Here is an 18,418-nt window from a genome sequence, read left to right on the forward strand (position 1 = left end):
TTTCACTTCCTCTTTCCCTTTCACTTCCTTTTCCTCTTCCTCTTCCTTTTCCTCTTTCCTTTTCCATTCCTTTTTCCCTTTCCCTTCCTCTTTCCCTTTCACTTCCTTTTCCCCTTTCTCTTCCTCTTCCTCTTCCTCTTTCCCTTTCCATTCCTTTTTCCCTTCCTTTTTCCCTTCCTTTTCCTCTTTCCCTTCCTCTTCCTTTTCCTCTTTCCCTTCCTCCTTCCTTTTCCTCTTTCCCTTCCTCTTCCTTTTCCTCTTTCCCTTCCTCTTTCCCTTTCCATTCCTTTTTCCCTTTCTCTTCCTCTTTCAGTTTCACTTCCTTTTCCTCTTCCTCTTCCTCCTTCCTTTTCCCTTTCTTTTCCTTTTTCCTTTTCACTTCCTCTTTCCCTTTCCTTTTCTTTTCCAGTTTCCCTTTCCATTCCCTTTTCCCTTTCCCTTCCACTTCCTCTTTCCCTTCCTCTTCCTCCCCTTCTACTTCCTCCTCTTCCACTTCTACTTCTTCCTCTTCTACTTCCTCCTCTTCCACTTCTTCCTCTTCTGTTTCCTCTTCTTCTTCTACTTCTTCTTCCTCCCCCACTTCATCTTTCTTTCTCCTTTTCTTTTTCCCTTTCCCTTTCCTTTTCTCTTTCCCTTTCACTTCCTCTTTCCCTTTCCTTTTCTTTTCTGCTTTCCCTTTCCATTCCCTTTTCCTTTTCCTTTTCCCTTCCACTTTCTCTTTCCCTTCCTCTTCCTCCTCTTCCTCTTCTTCCTCCTCTTCCTCCTCTTCCTCCTCTTCCTCTTCCTCCTCTTCCACTTCTTCCTCTTCTACTTCCTCCTCTTCCACTTCTTCCTCTTCTACTTCCTCTTCCTCTCCCACTTCATCTTCCTTTCTCCTTTTCTTTTTCCCTTTCTCTTTCCTTTTCTCTTTCCTTTTCTCTTTCCTTTTCTCTTTCTTTTTCCTTTTCCTTTCCTCTTCTCCTTTCATTTCCTCTTCCTCTTTCATTTTCTCAAGATACCGCCTGTCCCAGTCTTTTTTCCATTCTTCCCATGTTACCTTTTTTTTCCTCTGGGCTTCGTTCCAATCATCCCAAGATAACTTCCATTCTTTAAAAGACATCTCCCTCTCAAAACGAACTGGTTTTTCTGGCTCAGCCTCTTCCTTCTTTGGAAGAAACATACTCAAATCCCTCTCTTCCTTCTCTTTTTTACCTAATTTCTTTTCTTCTTGGACTGTTTTCTCCTCTTCCTTCTTGGGTTTCTTTTCTTCTTTCTTCAACTTTCGCTTTCCCTTTGGTGGCTCACCTGGTTCTAAAAAAATCACTTTCCTTTTCTTGTCTTTTAGAACCAGTTCCTCCAACTCTTCCTTTTCCTCTTGTTCTTCCTCTTCCTCTTGTACTTCAGTACTCTCTGGCTTCTCTTCCTCATCTGTGATCACCAGGTCCTCCTTAATTGCTTTTTCATGGATAAAAGTTTTCTTCTCTTGCGAGTCTACTTCCTGGTCAAATTCTGCAAACATATCCTCACTGTCTTTCTTGGGGCAGATCTGCTGAAAGAGTTCCCAACTGGGGCGGCGATCTGCTAACATCTCCTGAGCTATAGCCACCAGCTCATTGTCTAGATCTTTTTCCATTTCTGCATGGGAGGTAGATATCCTTAGAGCCATAAGACGACATAGATCATTCCGCCATGAAGTATCTCCTTTAGTACCAGGTTCTCCAGCAGCACCCCGCCTAGAAGGAATCTTTCTCCTAACTGGTTTTGGTTTTACTGGAGGCAAAGGTTTCTCAACTACCTTTTTTTTTTGCTTCTTGTGCTCTTTTCTGAGTTTCTGTGGTTTGCCTTTTTTGTGCTGCTTCCTCAGCAATTTAACCGTTGCAGCCATGTGCTCCTTTGAGACATCCCTTGAGACATCCTTTGAGACATCCCTTGAGACATCCTTTGAGACATCCCTTGAGACATCTTTAGGCAACTTCATTACACTGCTTACTGAAGATATTCTTGATATGTCCTCCATCTCAGCTGTGGTGGCTTCAGCCTCAACTTCAGCCTCCACAGGTGTCTCTACGCTTACTTGTTTAGCTTCTCCCATTTTCAATATCTTGAGAGCTCGAATCAGTTTTCGCACTGCAGGGAAAACCAGGAGGTAGAAGTTAAGTCAAGCATCAGAAACTAAATGAAACTCTTCCTAAACCTGGTGTGAGCTAAGAGGAAATGCCATAAAAGAAGTAACAACAAGCCAGGTGCCAGTGGCTCACGCCTGTAATCCTAGCTACTCAGGAGGCTGAGATCTGAGGATCATGGTTCAAAGCCAGCCCAGGCAGGGAAGTCTGTGAAACTCTTATCTCCAATAAACCACCAGAAAACCGGGAGTGGTGCTGTGGCTCAAGTGGTACAGTAGTAGCCTTGAGCTGAAGAGCTGAGGGACAGTGCCCAGGCCCAGAGTTCAAGGGGAAAAAAAAAAGAAGTAACAACAGCTAGGCATAGGTGGCTCGTGATCTCTAGTTAACCACCAAAAAGCTGGAAGTAGAGCTGTGGCTTCAAGTGTTTAGCCTTGGACAAAAAAGCCAAGGGACACACCCAGGCTCTGAATTGAATTCAAGCCCCAGAATACACAGACACACACACTTACTTTCAGGATTCCCAATTCCCAGATGCTTCTCTGACCACCAATTTTAGATATAAGCCTTTGTGCCTTTCTGATTTAGGTGGATCATTCCTAGGATAATTGTCTTCTATGACAAGCTCATTCTACTTACCTCTCTTCCCACATTAGTATCTACTGACCTACAGACCCTAACTACCCTGCCTCTTTGGGGACCCAGAGGCATGGACCAGATCATCCCATACATACAGTGCTTTTTCCCGGCTGTTCGGGCTTGTTTTATTTGTTTGGGTGGCTTGACTTCTGATTCTTCAGACTCTATGAGTTGCAAGGAAGATAGTTTATGCAGAGATTCTTTTGAGACATCTGAAAAAACCTCAGCCTTTTTATCTTCTGATGGGGTTAAGTCTTCATTTAGTCTCTGTTCCAGTTGAGAGACAAGGATTTGTATATCTGTTGGCCGAATCCCCAGCAAATGGTCCAGGGATTCCTCCCCAATCATCTCTTGCCTATAAAAATCAAAGGAGAGAATGAGAAGAACTTAAAACAGGCAGGGAGTTGAAAGAGTGCCCAAAAGAGACAGCATAGCTACAGTCAAATGATGGCCTCTGCAGTCTTGAAAGTCAAGATGGGATGATCTGAAGGGAAGCTACAGAGGTAGAGAGAAAGATGACAAAAGGAACAGAAATAGAGGTATGGTGAACAAATTCAGTCATGGTATCCAGTATACACTATGTAAAAAATGGACTATGCAATTTGTGGGCAAGGTTAGGAGGGGGAAGCTGGGAGAAAGCAAAGGAAAGGGTGACATTGTCTAAGATGAATTGTACTCATTACCTGACTTATGGAATTGTAACCCTTCTAAAACTCCTCAATTGATAACAATAAAATAATATAAAAAAAAAGATGACAAAGGGAGCTCAGGAGCTTAGAGGACCGGAAAAGGCAAAGAGATAGAGAAAAGAGTTTTCAGGATTGTCAGTGATAGCCCAGAAATTTAGGGTTTTTTTGATCAGTTGTGGGGCTTGAACTCTGGATCTGGGCACTGTCCCTCAGTTCTTCAGTTCAAGGCGAGTAGTCTACCACTTGAGCCACAGCACCATTTCTGGTTTTCTGGTGGTTTACTGGAGATAAGAGTCTCATGGACTTTCCTGCCTGGGCTGGCCTTGAACCATGATCCTCAGATCTCAGCCTCCTGAGTAGCTAGGATTATAGGCATGAGCCACTGGTGCCCAGCTTGAAATTTAATTTTTTCTAAGCTATGAAAGAGAAGATCATGGAGAACTAATAAAACAGGGATGAAGAGATGAAAAGAAAAATGAAGGAAAATGGGGGCAAGGAAGACAAAAATCAGCAAGTGGTAAAAAATTGAGGAAAGTAATCAATAACTTACTGTAACTCCCGGAAAAGATCTCGTCTCTGTATCAAGCTTAAGAGTGAAGTTTTTGTGTGGATTCCAGTATCAGCCATGAGTGCCAGGGCTTTATTCCTTACTCTTGGATCCTTATCCAATAGTCCTTGGGCCAGAGGCAAGGCAAAAAGATGAGTAATTATTCCTAGACGTTTTAACCCTTCCCAGGCTAGTTCTCGGATCATTGAGTTGGGATTTACTGTATCATCTAGCAAACGATGAGCTGTCTCAGAGCGCAGAGTTGGAGAAACTTGATAAGAGGCAAAGATTTGCCCTAGTACACTAATACAGCACTGATACTTTACTGAATTAGCATGGACCATGATATTAAGGACAGCTTCAATCAGATTATTCAGAGTTGCTTCACTCATCCTTTTTCCCAGCCAGCTGCGGCTTGCATCTGTGAGGACACTGTAGGTTGCATCCTTGGTTAGTCTGTCTTCCAGAAAGGATTCATCCTCTTTCTCCTCTGGAAGAGTTCTCGTATCACTTTTAACTCTTTTTCTTTTGTGCCAGAAGGAGAGAGGTTGAGGCTTGTCCCATTCCAGTTCCCGCTGAGGGGAGTGCACAATGCACTGTAGAAATATTGGGCTGCCCTCTGGCCAAAGACGGGCACGGATCACAGAGTTGGGAATGTAGCAATCAGGGGCAAGAAGCCATTTTTGCCCCTGACCAAAGTAGCATCTCAGTATCTGATAGGGGTTGAGCCCATCCCAACTGGTCATCACTAATTGGGGAGGAAACACATAATTGAATTGGGCCCGTTTTGACTTCTTTTTCTGGACAGTTGTTGTTGCCTCGAAAGAATCATATTGGGGAGCACTCAATAACACAATGGTCCCATCCTCATCCTCTTCTATAACATGTGGCACAGAATGGTCGAAGGCAATGGCCCGCTTATTGATAAGGGGCTCTAGACCCACTAATTCCTGTTTCCCTTGAACCCGGTTGATATACTTGGGCACAAACAGGGTCTCAAAAGAGAGAAAGAAACTTGGTATGAAAGGCTTAGGAGCTTCAAGTAATTCATCGGGTACAGTCAAAAAGTATAAGTGAGACAGCAGGGACTGAGGAAGCAGTTTTAAAGATGATATCAGATAAAGACTCTGGTTGAAACTCACAAGGAGGTCACCCCGGTTATTTGCAAAACACAGTGCACCAAAGTGAAGTGATGAATCCAACATGGATATGAGTCTACCACGGAAATTCCAGAGCCGGACAGAGCCATCAGCACCAGCTGTGACAAAAAGACTCAAGGACAAGCAGACATCGAAAGATATGATGGTACATTGGTGTAGAGGTAATGTTTCAGTGAAATCTGAGCCTTTGTCTGACCCAGTGCACAGAAATTCACGGAACTCCCAGAAACGTAGGCAGTTACTATCTGTGATGGCAAACACAGAATGGGGCAAGAGGATCATGTGTTTCAGATGACAGCTACTGAGAACGCTGGCTAGAGGCCGCAGTTGTACTTTGGCTCCTTCAAACATGACTTCTGATAGGTGTATATAATCATCCATTCCATAGGAACAGATCAAAGAACTTTCTCGGTTAGCAAAGATCCCTGCAGTCATTGTAGAGAGCGCCAATACAGCCCCGTAGTGGGTAAGTTTCTCAACTCGGGCACACATGTGCCGGGAAAGCACTCTTACCATTCCACTTTGGTGTCCAGAGAATATCAGTCCTTCTGTTCCCCACCCCAGTTGGAAATGCCCATAAGCCAGGCACTGTACCATGTCTCGAGAATCTACTGAGGTGCATAAGAAATACTTAGTTGGGCAAGGGGAGCGGGTTGTGTCAAACACCAGCACCTCTGAGGTGCCTGTGGCTACAAAGAGTTCCTCCCTCATTGGATCATAGGCCCAATCCACAGCCTTGTCCAGGATGACAAAGGGCCAGGTGACAACCAGAAGTTCCCCCGTGATTGGAGACAGAAAGCGCATGAGGCCATCCTCTGTAGTACACAGGATTCGGTACCAGTTCTCTCCACAGCGGATTCGACGCACCTGCTGGGTGGTGCAGCCACAGACGCTAAAGAGGCTATAGAAGCAGGGCAGACGATGTAAGGAAAAAGTATGGGAAGTTTGGCAATAAAAAGTGGTGTCATCAATAAATTGGAGGCGGAATAACTGCTCTTCAAGTTCTAGTCGCCGAAGTAAATTCCCAGAAGTGAGATTCCATTCCTTGATTATGCCTTCTCGGCCAGCTGATAGCAGAATGTGAGCCTCCGGCCGGCTACGAATACATATCACTGTTGAAGAATGGGCCATGAAATTGTGGAGAGGCTGGCTTTGTTTGAGGTTCCAGACATGGATTTCCCCAGCCTTGTTTCCGGCATAGAGAAAGCCCAGTTCAAAGCAGGTAAAGCAGCAGGTGATAGAGGAGCCACTGGTAGGGGTGGTAAACTTCTTTACCTCTTGTAGATTGCCATGGCCCTGGCGTTCTAGGACCCTCACCACAGTCTCACACAGGGCAAGAAGGCAGTCATCAGGACCACTCAGCAAGATGTCCTGCACAAGCTCTTCACCTGGTATGGGAAACATGCGAGCTATCTGGAGGCCTGTACCACCCCGCTCAATAGTCCAGGTGACTATTCCCCCCAGATTACCAGACAGAAGCATCTTTGTTTCTGGGTCATAGCAGAGGCAGCTGATGTTGAAGCGGCAGGATACTGTGCCCATAGACTTGAAGGACCGAAAGTGATCCCCAAAAAGCCGCAGGAAGAGGTCACCACAGTAGACCACGAGGATATGAAAGGAACCAGCGTGGACCATCAACTGGATGGGTGGCAACCGTTCACTCATGGGAAACATTTTCTTCTCAACCATGTCCTCGCTTTTGCTTTTTGTCCAGACTACAGCCTGGAAGAGCATAAGATAAAATTTAAAAATATACCTAAGGCTGGGTGCAACTGACTCATACCTGTAGGAGATCTAAGAATTGAGGTTCAAAGCCAGCCCAGGAAGGAAAGGCCCTGAGATGCTTATATCTAATTAACTACCAAAAATCCAGAAGTGGATCTATGGTTCAAGTGATAGGGTGCCAGGCTTGAGCAGAAAAGCTCAAGAGACAGCAATCAGGACCTGAGTTCAAGCCTCAGGATCTGTGTGTGTGTGTGTGTGTGTGTGTGTGTGTGCATGTGCACACACATGATTGCCTAGAAAGAGGAGGAAAGATCCAATACTCATCTACTTTGACTTGTTCATTTGCTAATAAGAAAATGGAAGATTCTACCTTCTTTTGTTGGGAGTTCAAAACAAAATACCTTTTGCTTGACCTTGACTTACTTTAGGAGAGCCATAAAGTCTTACAAAAAAGCAATTAGAGCAGGGCATCACTGGCTCATGACTGTAACCCTAGCTACTCAGGAGGTGAGATATTAGGATCGCAGTTCAAAGCTAGCTGGGGCAGGAAAGTTCGTGAGACTCTTATCTCCAATTAACCACCAAAAGCCAGAAGTGGTGCTGTGACTCAAAATGGTAGAATACTAGCTTTGAGCAAAAGAGCTCAGAAACAGTGCTCAGGTCCTGAGTTCAAGCCTCATGATTGGCCAAAAAAAGAAAAAAAAGCAATTTTAGAGAGAATGGGGGGAATCATGGTTCAAGATTGTATTCATTTTTTTTTTTTGCTAATCTGGTTGTGAGCTATGGAGGCATTGCCCTTGGAGAACAAGCTAAGATGAGGGAGGAAAAGCTGGGCATGAGTGGCTCACACCTGTAATTCTAGCCACTCAGGAGGTTGAGATCTGATGATCATAGTTTGAAGCATGGGCAGGAAAGTCTGTGAAACTCATATTCAATCAACAACCACAAAAGTTGGAAATGGAGCTGGAGTTATGGTTCAAGTGGTAGAGTGCCAGGCTTGAGAGAAAAACTCAAGGGGGATAGCAAGCATCCAGGCTCTGAGTTCAAGCCCTGTACTGGCACATGAAAGAAAGAAGGAAGGAAGGAAGGGAGAGAGAAAGCAACAGGAAGGAAGGAAGGGAAGGGGAAGGAAGGAAAGAATGAAAGAAGGAAGGAAGAAAAGAAGGAAGGAAGGGAAGGAGGTAAGGAAGGGAAAGAAAGGAAGAAAGAGAAGGGGGGAGGAAACAGCATTACCTGTACTTCTTTCGTGTAGGAGTTCACCCATGAGAGGGAAGCGAAGAAGAAGGCATCATTGAAATACTGGCATATAAGTGGCATACTTTGAGGGAAGTGAGTTTCTCTGTACAGTATCTGGGACCGGTCACTCAGCACAACTATGTCACTCTTTGGCTTCTCAGATTCCTGGGAGAGGCATGGCATAAACTAAAGCTAAGATACACATACACTAAATTTTTTTCTCAAAAAAGTCAAGATTGAAGCAATTCCCCAAGTCATGCTCAGATCCCTCCTAACTCCCAATACACTCATAATACATAGAACAAACCTCCACAAAACATGAGGGAACTAGATCCCCCTAGATCCTAGATTTTGTATTGTGAATACAAAGGAAATAATCTTTCCAAGTGAAATTAGCATACGAGGCCTAAATAGTCTTCCATGTGTGTAAAAGATGCATGGATCAGGACTGGGAATGTGGCTTAGTGGTAGAGTGCTTGCCTAGCACGCATGAAGCCCTGGGTTACAAGTGGTGCTGTGGCTCATGTGGTATAGTGCTAGCCTTGAGCACAGAGAGGCTAAGGGACAATGCCCAGGCCCTGAGTTCAAGCCCCAGGACTGGAATGAACCAACAACAACAAAGATACATGGATTATAAAAGATACAACATGTAACAAATTATCTAGATAAGTCAACTATGTTATCTAATAGCCACAAGTACCTTAACAGGTTGTGTCCAAATTAAAAGCAGTTCAATTATTAAATATTAAGCCAACCTGCTGGTGGCTTATGCCTATAATCCTAGGAGACTGAGATCTGAGGATCATAGTTCAAAGCTAGCCTGGGCAGAAAGTCCATGAGCCTCTTATCTCCAATTAACCACTAATAAAAGCTGGAAGTAGAGCTGTGGCTCAAGTGATAGAGTGCCAGCTTTGATCAAAAAAGCTCAGGATAGTGCCTCAGTGTCCAGGCTCTGAGTTCAAGCCCCAGAACTGGTACCCAAAACAAATTTTATTGCACAAGTAAAACTTTGAGAACCCTTATCTAGCCTTCACATTTGACTTAAGAGCTGCACATATGCAATATGTATTATCCCACAGAGAAAGGACATACACACTGAGACATTCATCTGGGGTCCATCTCACATAGCAAAACTGGTTTGCAAATATTCTCTCTGGTCACTTCCTTCTTCTTGGGAAATCTCTTCTCAGAATGTTGGTTCCTTAAGCAGTGCCACTAAAATGTCCTTGTAAGAGGTTTATAGACTTATTTGGGACTTGGTCCTTTCTCTACAACAGTGACATTTGTTTTAATGGTCTATTCTGTTTTCTTCTTGCATTTGCAATCTTTGTCTCTCTTGAAGTATTCATTACTGTAAGTTAGACATGCTTACATCTTACATATACATTACCTTTTTATTTAAGATGTCATTTATTTGATACTTATAATCCTTCCAGATGGGAATGAGTCTGGGGGAAGACATCACCTTGATTTTTCCCTCAGGACTGTTGCTTAAAACCTGTGGGAATACAAAAGAGGGCTACTTAGCCAATGTTATTTTTCAAAGAACTAGGAGTCAAAGGACAATAACTATCCAACAAATAATTAAAACAACCAGCACAAGAATTGAGGATATAGCTCAAGTGGTAGAGCACCTGTATAGCAATCACTAGGCCTAGTGAAAAAAAAAAAAAAAAGCAAGCCTGTTGTTGACTGAATTCTAGTAGTCTTAGCTGTTTAGTGTCTTGATAGTCCAAAGACAACCTGATGGGACAATTCAAGCCCTGTGCTCAATTTCAGGGAGTATTTGGGGTTAAGGTGTGGTATGTCCTGCTAACTATATAGAAAAAGTAGGTTTGTGTTACTTGAACTACTTTTTTTTTTTTTCTTAGTTTCAATTCAAGCAAGGTACAGCGGCTGAAAGCATGTCCTTTGAGCTTTGCCTTGTAATGGAGTTGCCTCTAGAGGGCACTGCACTCCACCATACTGTGAGGCCCTTTGGCTTTCCTTTGGGGCACTCATTGGCACTGTGTGTGTGTGTGTGTGTGTGTGTGTGTGTGTGTGTGTGTGTGTGTGTGTGTGTGTGTGTGTGTGTGTGTGTGTGTGTGTGTGTGTGTGTGAGATCAACTTAAGAGGGGATAAACTAGAGGCAGCTTCTTGCTTCCTAGAGTTTTCTGTTTTTGTTTTACAACTGTCCATCCAACTTAGCAGGAAGGCACACACCAGAGAGTAGTCAGGCAAAAAGTTGATTACAATGGGAAGTTATGAGTAGGGGTTTATTCTTCCATCTCTTTTGTAATTTTTAATTTTCTCAAACAGAAATTTCACTATTGATTCATTTTTCTTTTTGAGGGGGGTTTTGATTTGTTACGGTGTTTCACTATGTTGCTCTCAGGCTGGTTTCCAAATTGTAGACACAAATGATCCTCTTGCTTTTAGCCTGGACTGCAGTTACAAGCCTGCACCACATGTTCAACTTCTGAGATTCAGTTTTGCAAAGGTAAGGTACGAAATACCATGAATACATATAACAAAAAGATTTGAACTGCCGGGCGCCAGTGGCTCACACCTGTAATCCTAGCTACTCAAGGAGTCTGAGATCTGAGGATCATAGTTCAAAGCCAGTCTTGGCAGGAAAGTCCATGAGATTTATCTCCAATGAACCACCAGAAAACCGGAAGTGGCACTGTGGCTCAAGTGGTAGAGCACTCTCCTTGAGCTGAAGAGCTGAGGGCTAGCATCCAGGCCCCAGAGTTCAAGCCCCATGACCGCCCCCCCCAAAAAAATCTGAACTACCCAAATGAGGTTCATATATGTACCTCACTTTGAGGTAGAAGCCTCATAAAATTTAAGTAGAGGGGTATAGAAAATCCAATGGCACCAGAAGAGCCTACTTAGTTGATTGTACATTCAGAGAGTCAGGCTTAGTTTAGCTGTTCTGTTTATGACATTACTAAAGAGCCCAACTTCATTCTCAGGGTCTCAGAGTACAAAGAACTTCAGTATCTCCATACATAGGGCTAGAATGCACTTATGTTTCTTTATGAAGAAAAACTATTGTCTAGGCTTACAATGTACCTTAACAGGTTGGCTAGTGTCACTGAATGGAAGAATTTCCCATGATCACTGGGAGTAATGATAGCATCTAGGACTGTGGTTTGAACACAGAATCTCATACTCGCTTGGCTCTCTTGCTCATGGCTGGTGCTCTAACATTTGAGTCACACTAAACGGCTAATTGGACATGGAATCTTGAGGACTTTTTGCCTGGGCTAGTTTCAAATCTCAGTCCTTCAATCTAAGCCTCCTGAGTAGTTAGGATTACAGACAAGAGATACTGGCACCTGGCTTTTATGTATGTTTTCATTCTTAAACTGGTTTTATGACTAGCTATTATCACCCATTAAATGACTTAAAAATGAACATGATTAAAAAAAATTCACACGTGACCACCAGTCCTGTTTCTCTTTCATTAAAGTAATCCTGGTTGTGTCCTTTCTGGTTTTTTTTTTTTTTTTTGGTTGGTGGTGAGGCCCTGAACACTGGGCCTGGGCGCTGTCCCTCAGCTCTTCAGCTCAAGGTTTCGCTCTATCACTTGAGCCACAGTGCCACTTCTGGTGTTGAGGAACCCAGGTCCTCATACATGCAAGGCAAGCACTCTACCACTGAGCCACCTTCCCAGATCTGTCCTTTCTGTTTTGTTGTAAAAGTGTTCTGTACATACACAAGTATATATGTAATTTTTTCTAATATGTAAGACAAGTTCTATATAATGTTCTGCATATTTCCCTTCCTATATCTAGAGATCAACTGATTAATATATGAATTAGTATATTAATAAATGAGCTCTGCCTCAATTCTCAACTTTCCAACTGCAGAGTATTCCACTGTGTGATTTAACTATTACTTGTTTCTCCAAGTTTTTGTTAATGAACATTGGGCAACTTCCAACCTTTTGCTACTAGGACCTATTCCACAAACAACTCTGTTAATTAAATTGCAAAACTAAAGCAGCAGAAAATATTTCCATTCAACATAGCCTAAAATGTTCTGAATGTATTTGAGCTAAATAAGTCATTAGTTTTACTGGATTTATGTAAAATTAAAATTGCATATGAATCTTGAATTAAATTTAATGTGTGTGTAGTATGTGTGTGTGTGTGGGGGGGTGTATACTGGGGCTTGAACTTGGCTTGGTTCCAGACCCTTAGCTTTTCCCTTAATGTTAGTGCTCTACCACTTGAGCTACAGCTCTACTTCAAGCTTTTTGGTGATCAACTGGATATTAAGAGTCTCATGAGCCAGGCACTGGTGACTGACGCCTGTAATTCTAGCTACACAGGAGGCTGGGATCTGAGGATTGCTGTTCAAAGCCAGCCCAGGCAGGAAATTCCCATGAGACTCTTCAATTAACCACCAGAAAACCATGCTGTGGCTCAAGTGGTAGAGTGCTTGCCTTGAGCTGAAGAGCTCAGGGCCAGCATCCAGGCGCAGAGTTCAAGCCCAACAACCGACAAAAAAAAAAAAAAGTCTTATGGACTTTCCTGCCCAGGTGGCTTTAAACTATAATTCCCCAGATCTCTGCTTCCTGAGTAGCTAGGCTTACAGCTGTGAGCCAATAGTGCCCAGTTTAAATTTCTTTCCTTCTTTTTCTTCCTCCCTTCCTCTTTCTTGCCTCTCTTTCTTTCCTCCCTTCCTCTTTCTTTCCTTCCTTTCTTTTTTTCTTTCATTTTCTTCCTTTCTTTAATTTTCTTCCTCCCTTCCTTTCTTCCTTCCTCTTTCTTGCCAGTCGTTGGGCTTGAACTCTGGGCCTGGGCACTGTCCCTCAGCTCTTCAGCCCAAGGCTAGCATTCTACCACTTGAGCCACAGCGTCACTTCTGGTTTTCTGGTGTTTTATTGGATAATAGTCTCACAGACTTTCCTGCCCAGGCTGGCTTTGAACCTCAATCCTCAGATCTCAGCTTCCTGAGTAGCTAGTACAGGCGTGAGCTACCTGGGCCCGGCTAGTTTAAATTTCTAACGGTAGAAATATTAGGTGCTAGAGATGCCGGAAGGCAGGCTCAAATGCCTGCGGAACTGATGAGCTCCCTTGAGGGTAGGATTCCACTCTCCATTATCAAGCTGTTGAGGACTGAGTACTTAACACATTTTCATTTTCATTGAAGAAGTGGACAAATGAATGATGGATTCTTTGCCCTCTCCCAGCTTCAGGTCGTACTATGCATCTTCCTGAAAGCAGGCCAAAGCAGGAAGGTATTATGGATGAGGTTTCTTGACCACAGATCTCTGCCATTCAAAAATTGCCCCAGTCACCCTTACAAAGGGTAGGAGTGGCAATATTCACTTGGAAAAGAGAGAGGGGTATTTTTTTTTAAGCCGAATCTTTGGTTATGTCAGCAGGTGAACTAAATTGAAACATAAGGTGCCCTGGGCAGCCCCACCCCCACCGTAACCCCGGGGACCTCCTTGGCCCCCCTCCCCCCTCCAGTTACCTGCGACCAGATTCCTGACTAAACTGAGATGGGTATGGAGAGTATTGCGGTACCCAGGAGCTGCGACGTGAACGATCAAAACCTAAAGGCAAGCGCCTGATGCCGCGGGGGAAGAGTCCGCGGACCCCGGCGGTTGGTTAATCCCGCAACCTCACGCCCCGCGGAGGCTCCGAGGACTCAGGGAGGGCGAGAGCGCGCGTGCGCACTGGCACACGAAGCGCGAGAACGCGCGCAAAGCGCGCACACGCATCCGAAAAAGGGGTTAGTAAGGAGAGGGAGTCCCGATGGGACTCCCCAGGAGTTACCTGGGGAGGGCGCGCACGTGTGCGGGCGCACGCAAGGGAGCGCGCCCACGGGGGCGCGCACCGCCACCCTTCTCCCGCGTCCCTCTCCGAAGGAGGGGGGTGTGTCTAGCGCAGGGCCTCGTTTTTATCTCGCGCCTCTCCCAGGCTGGCGCTCCAGGGCAAGTGACTCGCGTCCCTCAGAAGGGGAAGAGAGAAGGTCTACTGAGTGGGGAGAGAGAGGAGAGAGAGAGAAAAAGAGAGAGAGAGAGAGAGAGGAGAGCGCAAACACCGCAGATGAAAAACTGGCCACGGGTATAGTGTGAAGCGCAGCTCGAGGGCTGCAGCCGTCCACGAGACACTCCCCCTTTCCCCCTTTCCAACCCCCCCCCCCACACTCCCGGTCTCCTCACGCCCCTCCGGGCTGCGGAAGTGTTCTGTGGAGACCGTAGCAGCAGCAAGGAAGCGACCAGTGAAACTACATTTCCCAGAAGATATCGCGGTAGTTGGTGTGACTACGGCTCCCGGCAGCCTCCTTGCGCGAACGCGTTAGGCTCCCTTCAGTTCTCTCGTCCTCGAGCGGCGAAAACTACAGTTCCCAGGAGGTCTCGCGCGAAGCGGCTTGGAAGTGGGCAGCCTGGAAGTCACTCGGGCCACCGGAGCTGGCGGCGTCTTCCAAGCGAGTCGCGCGGGGGCCAGACGCCGCGGTCGAGGAACCCGCTCGGGCGGGCAACCAGGACACCCAGGTATTGGTGTTCCAGGCTGAAGGAGCACCCTGGTGCAAAGGTGGAGGGGAATTGGTGGCTGCTCGGACCCCCCTCCCTCCCACCTCCGGGGGTCAGCACCGACGGACGACCAGGCGGACGGCCGGGTTGTGGGCACTGACTGTGGGGGGCGGCGGCGCTGGGACTCACGCCCTCCTGGACCAGGCTGAGGGGTGCTCGAGCCCGCATGGCTCAACTTTCCGATCGTGAAAGCTGGAGCTGTGTGAGGTGTTGGTGGTGGTATGGGGTGGGAGGGCGGGGGGGGGGAAAGAGCCTGGAGTCAGGGGGAGCTGTGGGGTGCACGTCCCAGCCCCGCCACTTCAGAGCTGCGGTGTGTGGCAAACGCGTCGAACCTCAATCCCCCCACCCCCTTTCGATGAAACGGAGGAGAATGTCTTTTCTTTTTAATTAATTTTTTTCTTTTCTTCTTCTTCTTCTTTTTTTTTTTTTTTTCTGCTGAGGATTGGTTTTTGAGCTCTGGCGAATAAGGCATTTGCCACATGGAAGGTACTTGTTAGGTGTTGGCGTTATTGTTAGCTCCTGGAGAAATGAGGTGAAGATAATCGATTGCACAGGATGAACGGTTAGTGGAGCATATGCCGAGTCCATAGTTAGCACTCAATGCAGGAGAGCTGCTAGGGAAACTGAGATTATTTTGTTTCAGAGCTTTCGTTTGGGGAAACAGAGATGGGGGGGCGAGCAGACAGGTTCAGATTTGATTTGAAGCTTGGCCACTCACCAGCTGTGTGACCTTGGCCAGCTGTCTTCAACCTCTTGTACCTCAATTTCCCTGTTGTAAAATGGGGGTTTCATAGCAGCCACCTCATAGACAGTTGCTCTGAAGATGCAATGAAAATGCCATGTGTAAAGTGCTTAGCGCAGCAGCTGGCACAGAGTGCTCAGTAAATGGTATCATTTATTCAGCGTTTTCCCAGTGGCCCAAAGACCCTCTGAGAGGGAGTTGAGGGTGTCTCTGGCTGTAGTCTTGGTCTCCTCAGCAGTCCAGATTTAAAAATGGTTCACTTGATTTCATCTGCATTCTCAGGTCCTCATTTATAAAAATGAGACCAATAGCAGGACCACCCTCAGAAGGATGAGATTGTGTTCCTAATCTGAGCCACCCCTCACTAAGTAGCAGCTCTTATGTATTATAATTGTTTGTTCTTCAATATTCTCCATCTGGCCCAGAGACTGCTTAACTGTGGGCTGTGACATGACAGCCCTAAGCTCCCCCACACGTTTGCTCCAAGCCTCAGTGTCCCATCTGTGAAATGGTAGTCATAGGACTTTTATGCCAGAATTGTTCTGATGATTTCAGGAGCTAATTCATGCTTAGTGTTTTGTACAGGTCCCAGCACACATTAAGCACTTGATGAATGTATCTTTTTTTATTGTTGTTGTCGTCGTCTTTCTCCCCCACCTTGACTCTTTGCTTCTATCTGTACTTGTAGGACAGAGGTGGGGACAAAGTTAGTGTATCTTCCTCCTTTTCCCTTAAGGTTAACTTATGGTATCTACTGTATAGTATAAGGGCCTGAGAAAAGATGATGTAGACCTGTCATTAGCAGCCACCAGCACAATGCTTTTCCTGTCCTTTACTTATTATTGGTCCTGGAGTGCTAGGGCATTTTTTTTTTTTAAAGACAGGATCTCACTGTATAGCTGAGGCTAACCTCAAACTTGTGATCTTCCTGCCTTAGATCTCCAAGTGCTTGGATTACAGGCAGGCATCACCATGCCTGCTGCTAAGCATGCTATCACTGAACTACACCTCCAGCCCCAATGCTTTCATTATTGTCCCAGTGTGGGCAGCTCCTGACTTTCTGAAGCCCACACTAAACCCTTGAACTTCCAGCTCAGATATGGAGCCTATGCTTCATTGGTGTCTCCTGGTAGCTGTTCTTTGGCGCTATAAAACTGAACATGTCCAACTTGAACTCCTCCTCCTCTTCCGCCCCTTCCTTCTTCTCCTAGACTCAGTAGTCACCATTGTGGTGAATGGACTAGTATTGACCTAGTTGCCTAAGCCAGAAATTGGGAATTGCTCTTCTTCCCTTCCCTTTCCTCATACAGTTGATTGATAACAGGATGGAGCTGCCATGTCACAGAAATCCCATGTTGTTCTTCCATTTGAGGACCCTAGAAGATCCTCTAGCTCTTGGAGGTGGCCTTTCTGACAAGGCCCACTTGTTTCTTTTAAGTCACCAAGGATTAACATATGCAGCATATGTATTAAGAAGGGGTAGAGAAGACAATACTGGCTTGGCTAGACTGCAGTGGCTGCAGATGTGAAAGGCAGGTCTGACTTTCAGGGGACCCATTCTATGATTTTAGCTTGGCACAAATCAGTTGAATTGTTCATTTATTTCTGAAAAATTATACTCTTTGTCAGCAGGTTAGAATATCCTGTGTGGGAAAGTGGCCACCCCTGGCATGTGGGGAGACAGCACATACACTACACACCCCAGAAAAGGCTGGAAAGGAAATTTACTAGATCTCAATTTAGGTTGAGTCTGCTGTCTGAAACCTGTCATTGTGATTTTCAATTGAAAATGGAAACTTGTGGTCTTAATCAAATTTATGATGGTCATTAAATTCACCTGTGTGTGTATATGTGTGTGTTTTATCTCCAGAAAGAAGGCAGGGACTTAAAATACCTTGGAGATGGGAGGGGGAGAAATGGGGGAAAGGAAAGGAAGGGGTACCATTGCCCAAGAAGCATTGTATTCATTACCTGACTTATGATTGTAATTCTTTATAAAAACAATTTAAAAAATTAAAGGGTTTCCTAACAAGAACAAAAAATCTTGGTTGGCCTTCATTGTTAGTGACAATAGCATATGGTTGTTTAGTACTCTGGATAGAATGGTTTAAGTTAAATGTGAGCTTGTTTTTTAGACATTGCAGTTGTTAGGTGATAAATCAAAAATGGAATTTAGGAAGTGTAGCAACCGGTACCTTTTTTTTTTTTTTTTGCTACAAAACATGTTTTGCTGATAATTTCAAACTTGCAAAATCTAAATGTATTTACATTTTAATAAAAGAGTTGAGCAGTCATTTCTTATAAAGTGTTAATTTTTAGCTGTTAGGGGTTGTTGGACCACTTTGCACATTTATATTTTCAAGACTGGTATTACTCCTAGTTTTTAGGATTGTTCTGGTTATGGCCTTTGTGTGTGTGTGTGTTTGTGTGTGTATGTGTGTGCATGTGAGAGAAAGATAGGAAAGGAGGAGAGATTAGGTTGGATTTGGCTTTGAAAAAGAAGTTATGCAAGAAAGATAGGCTCATTGTGACATGTCAGACAATTCAGAGATGTAGATGGAAAGTAGTTATTGCTCCTCTCCACGCCCAAGTCCCATCCCTCAGGGATAACTGGTTGTTGAGATTGTGAATAATAAGCATCCACTGGCAGGTTTTTTAGATACCAGAGTGAAGAAAATGGATGTGCTTTTGCCCGTGGTGATTTATTTTATTTTATTTTATGTCAGTACTATGGCTTGAACTTTGGGCCTCACATTCTTGCCTAACTTTTTCACTCATAGCTGGCACTCAACCAGGAATGATAGGTGCAGGCCCACTCCTAGTGAAGAGAGAGTTTTGCAGACTTGTTACCCAAGCTGGTCTGAAGCCATGATCCTCCCAGTCTTAGCCACCCAACCTCCCAACTATGTCCAGCCAGGGGTGTTAAAACATTTGTTTTTTTTTGGGTCTGGTTGTGGGGCCTGAACTCTGGGCCTGGGCGCTGTCCCTCAGCTCTTCAGCTCAAGGCTAGCGCTCTACCACTTGAGCCACAGCACCACTTCTG

At 45.0% G+C, this 18,418-nt stretch overlaps 1 protein-coding gene across 1 annotated transcript in view; it reads right to left on the minus strand.

The window, feature by feature from the left end:
• Wdr87 (WD repeat domain 87) overlaps positions 1-9,557 on the minus strand; it is a 33,736-nt gene extending 24,179 nt beyond the window's left edge. Inside the window, exons 1-8 of the mRNA XM_013026189.1 lie at positions 9,486-9,557; positions 9,257-9,262; positions 8,093-8,260; positions 3,978-6,856; positions 2,834-3,093; positions 1,928-2,106; positions 1,304-1,894; positions 999-1,141 (exon numbers count right to left, since the gene is read on the minus strand). Coding sequence (XP_012881643.1) covers positions 999-1,141; positions 1,304-1,894; positions 1,928-2,106; positions 2,834-3,093; positions 3,978-6,856; positions 8,093-8,260; positions 9,257-9,262; positions 9,486-9,557 — 4,298 coding nt within the window. The remainder of the gene's footprint in view (positions 1-998; positions 1,142-1,303; positions 1,895-1,927; positions 2,107-2,833; positions 3,094-3,977; positions 6,857-8,092; positions 8,261-9,256; positions 9,263-9,485) is intronic.
• Positions 9,558-18,418: the final 8,861 nt, after the last annotated feature.

The sequence above is a fragment of the Dipodomys ordii genome, unplaced genomic scaffold (genome assembly GCF_000151885.1).
Source record: "Dipodomys ordii isolate 6190 unplaced genomic scaffold, Dord_2.0 Scaffold92, whole genome shotgun sequence".
Lineage (NCBI taxonomy): Eukaryota > Metazoa > Chordata > Mammalia > Rodentia > Heteromyidae > Dipodomys > Dipodomys ordii.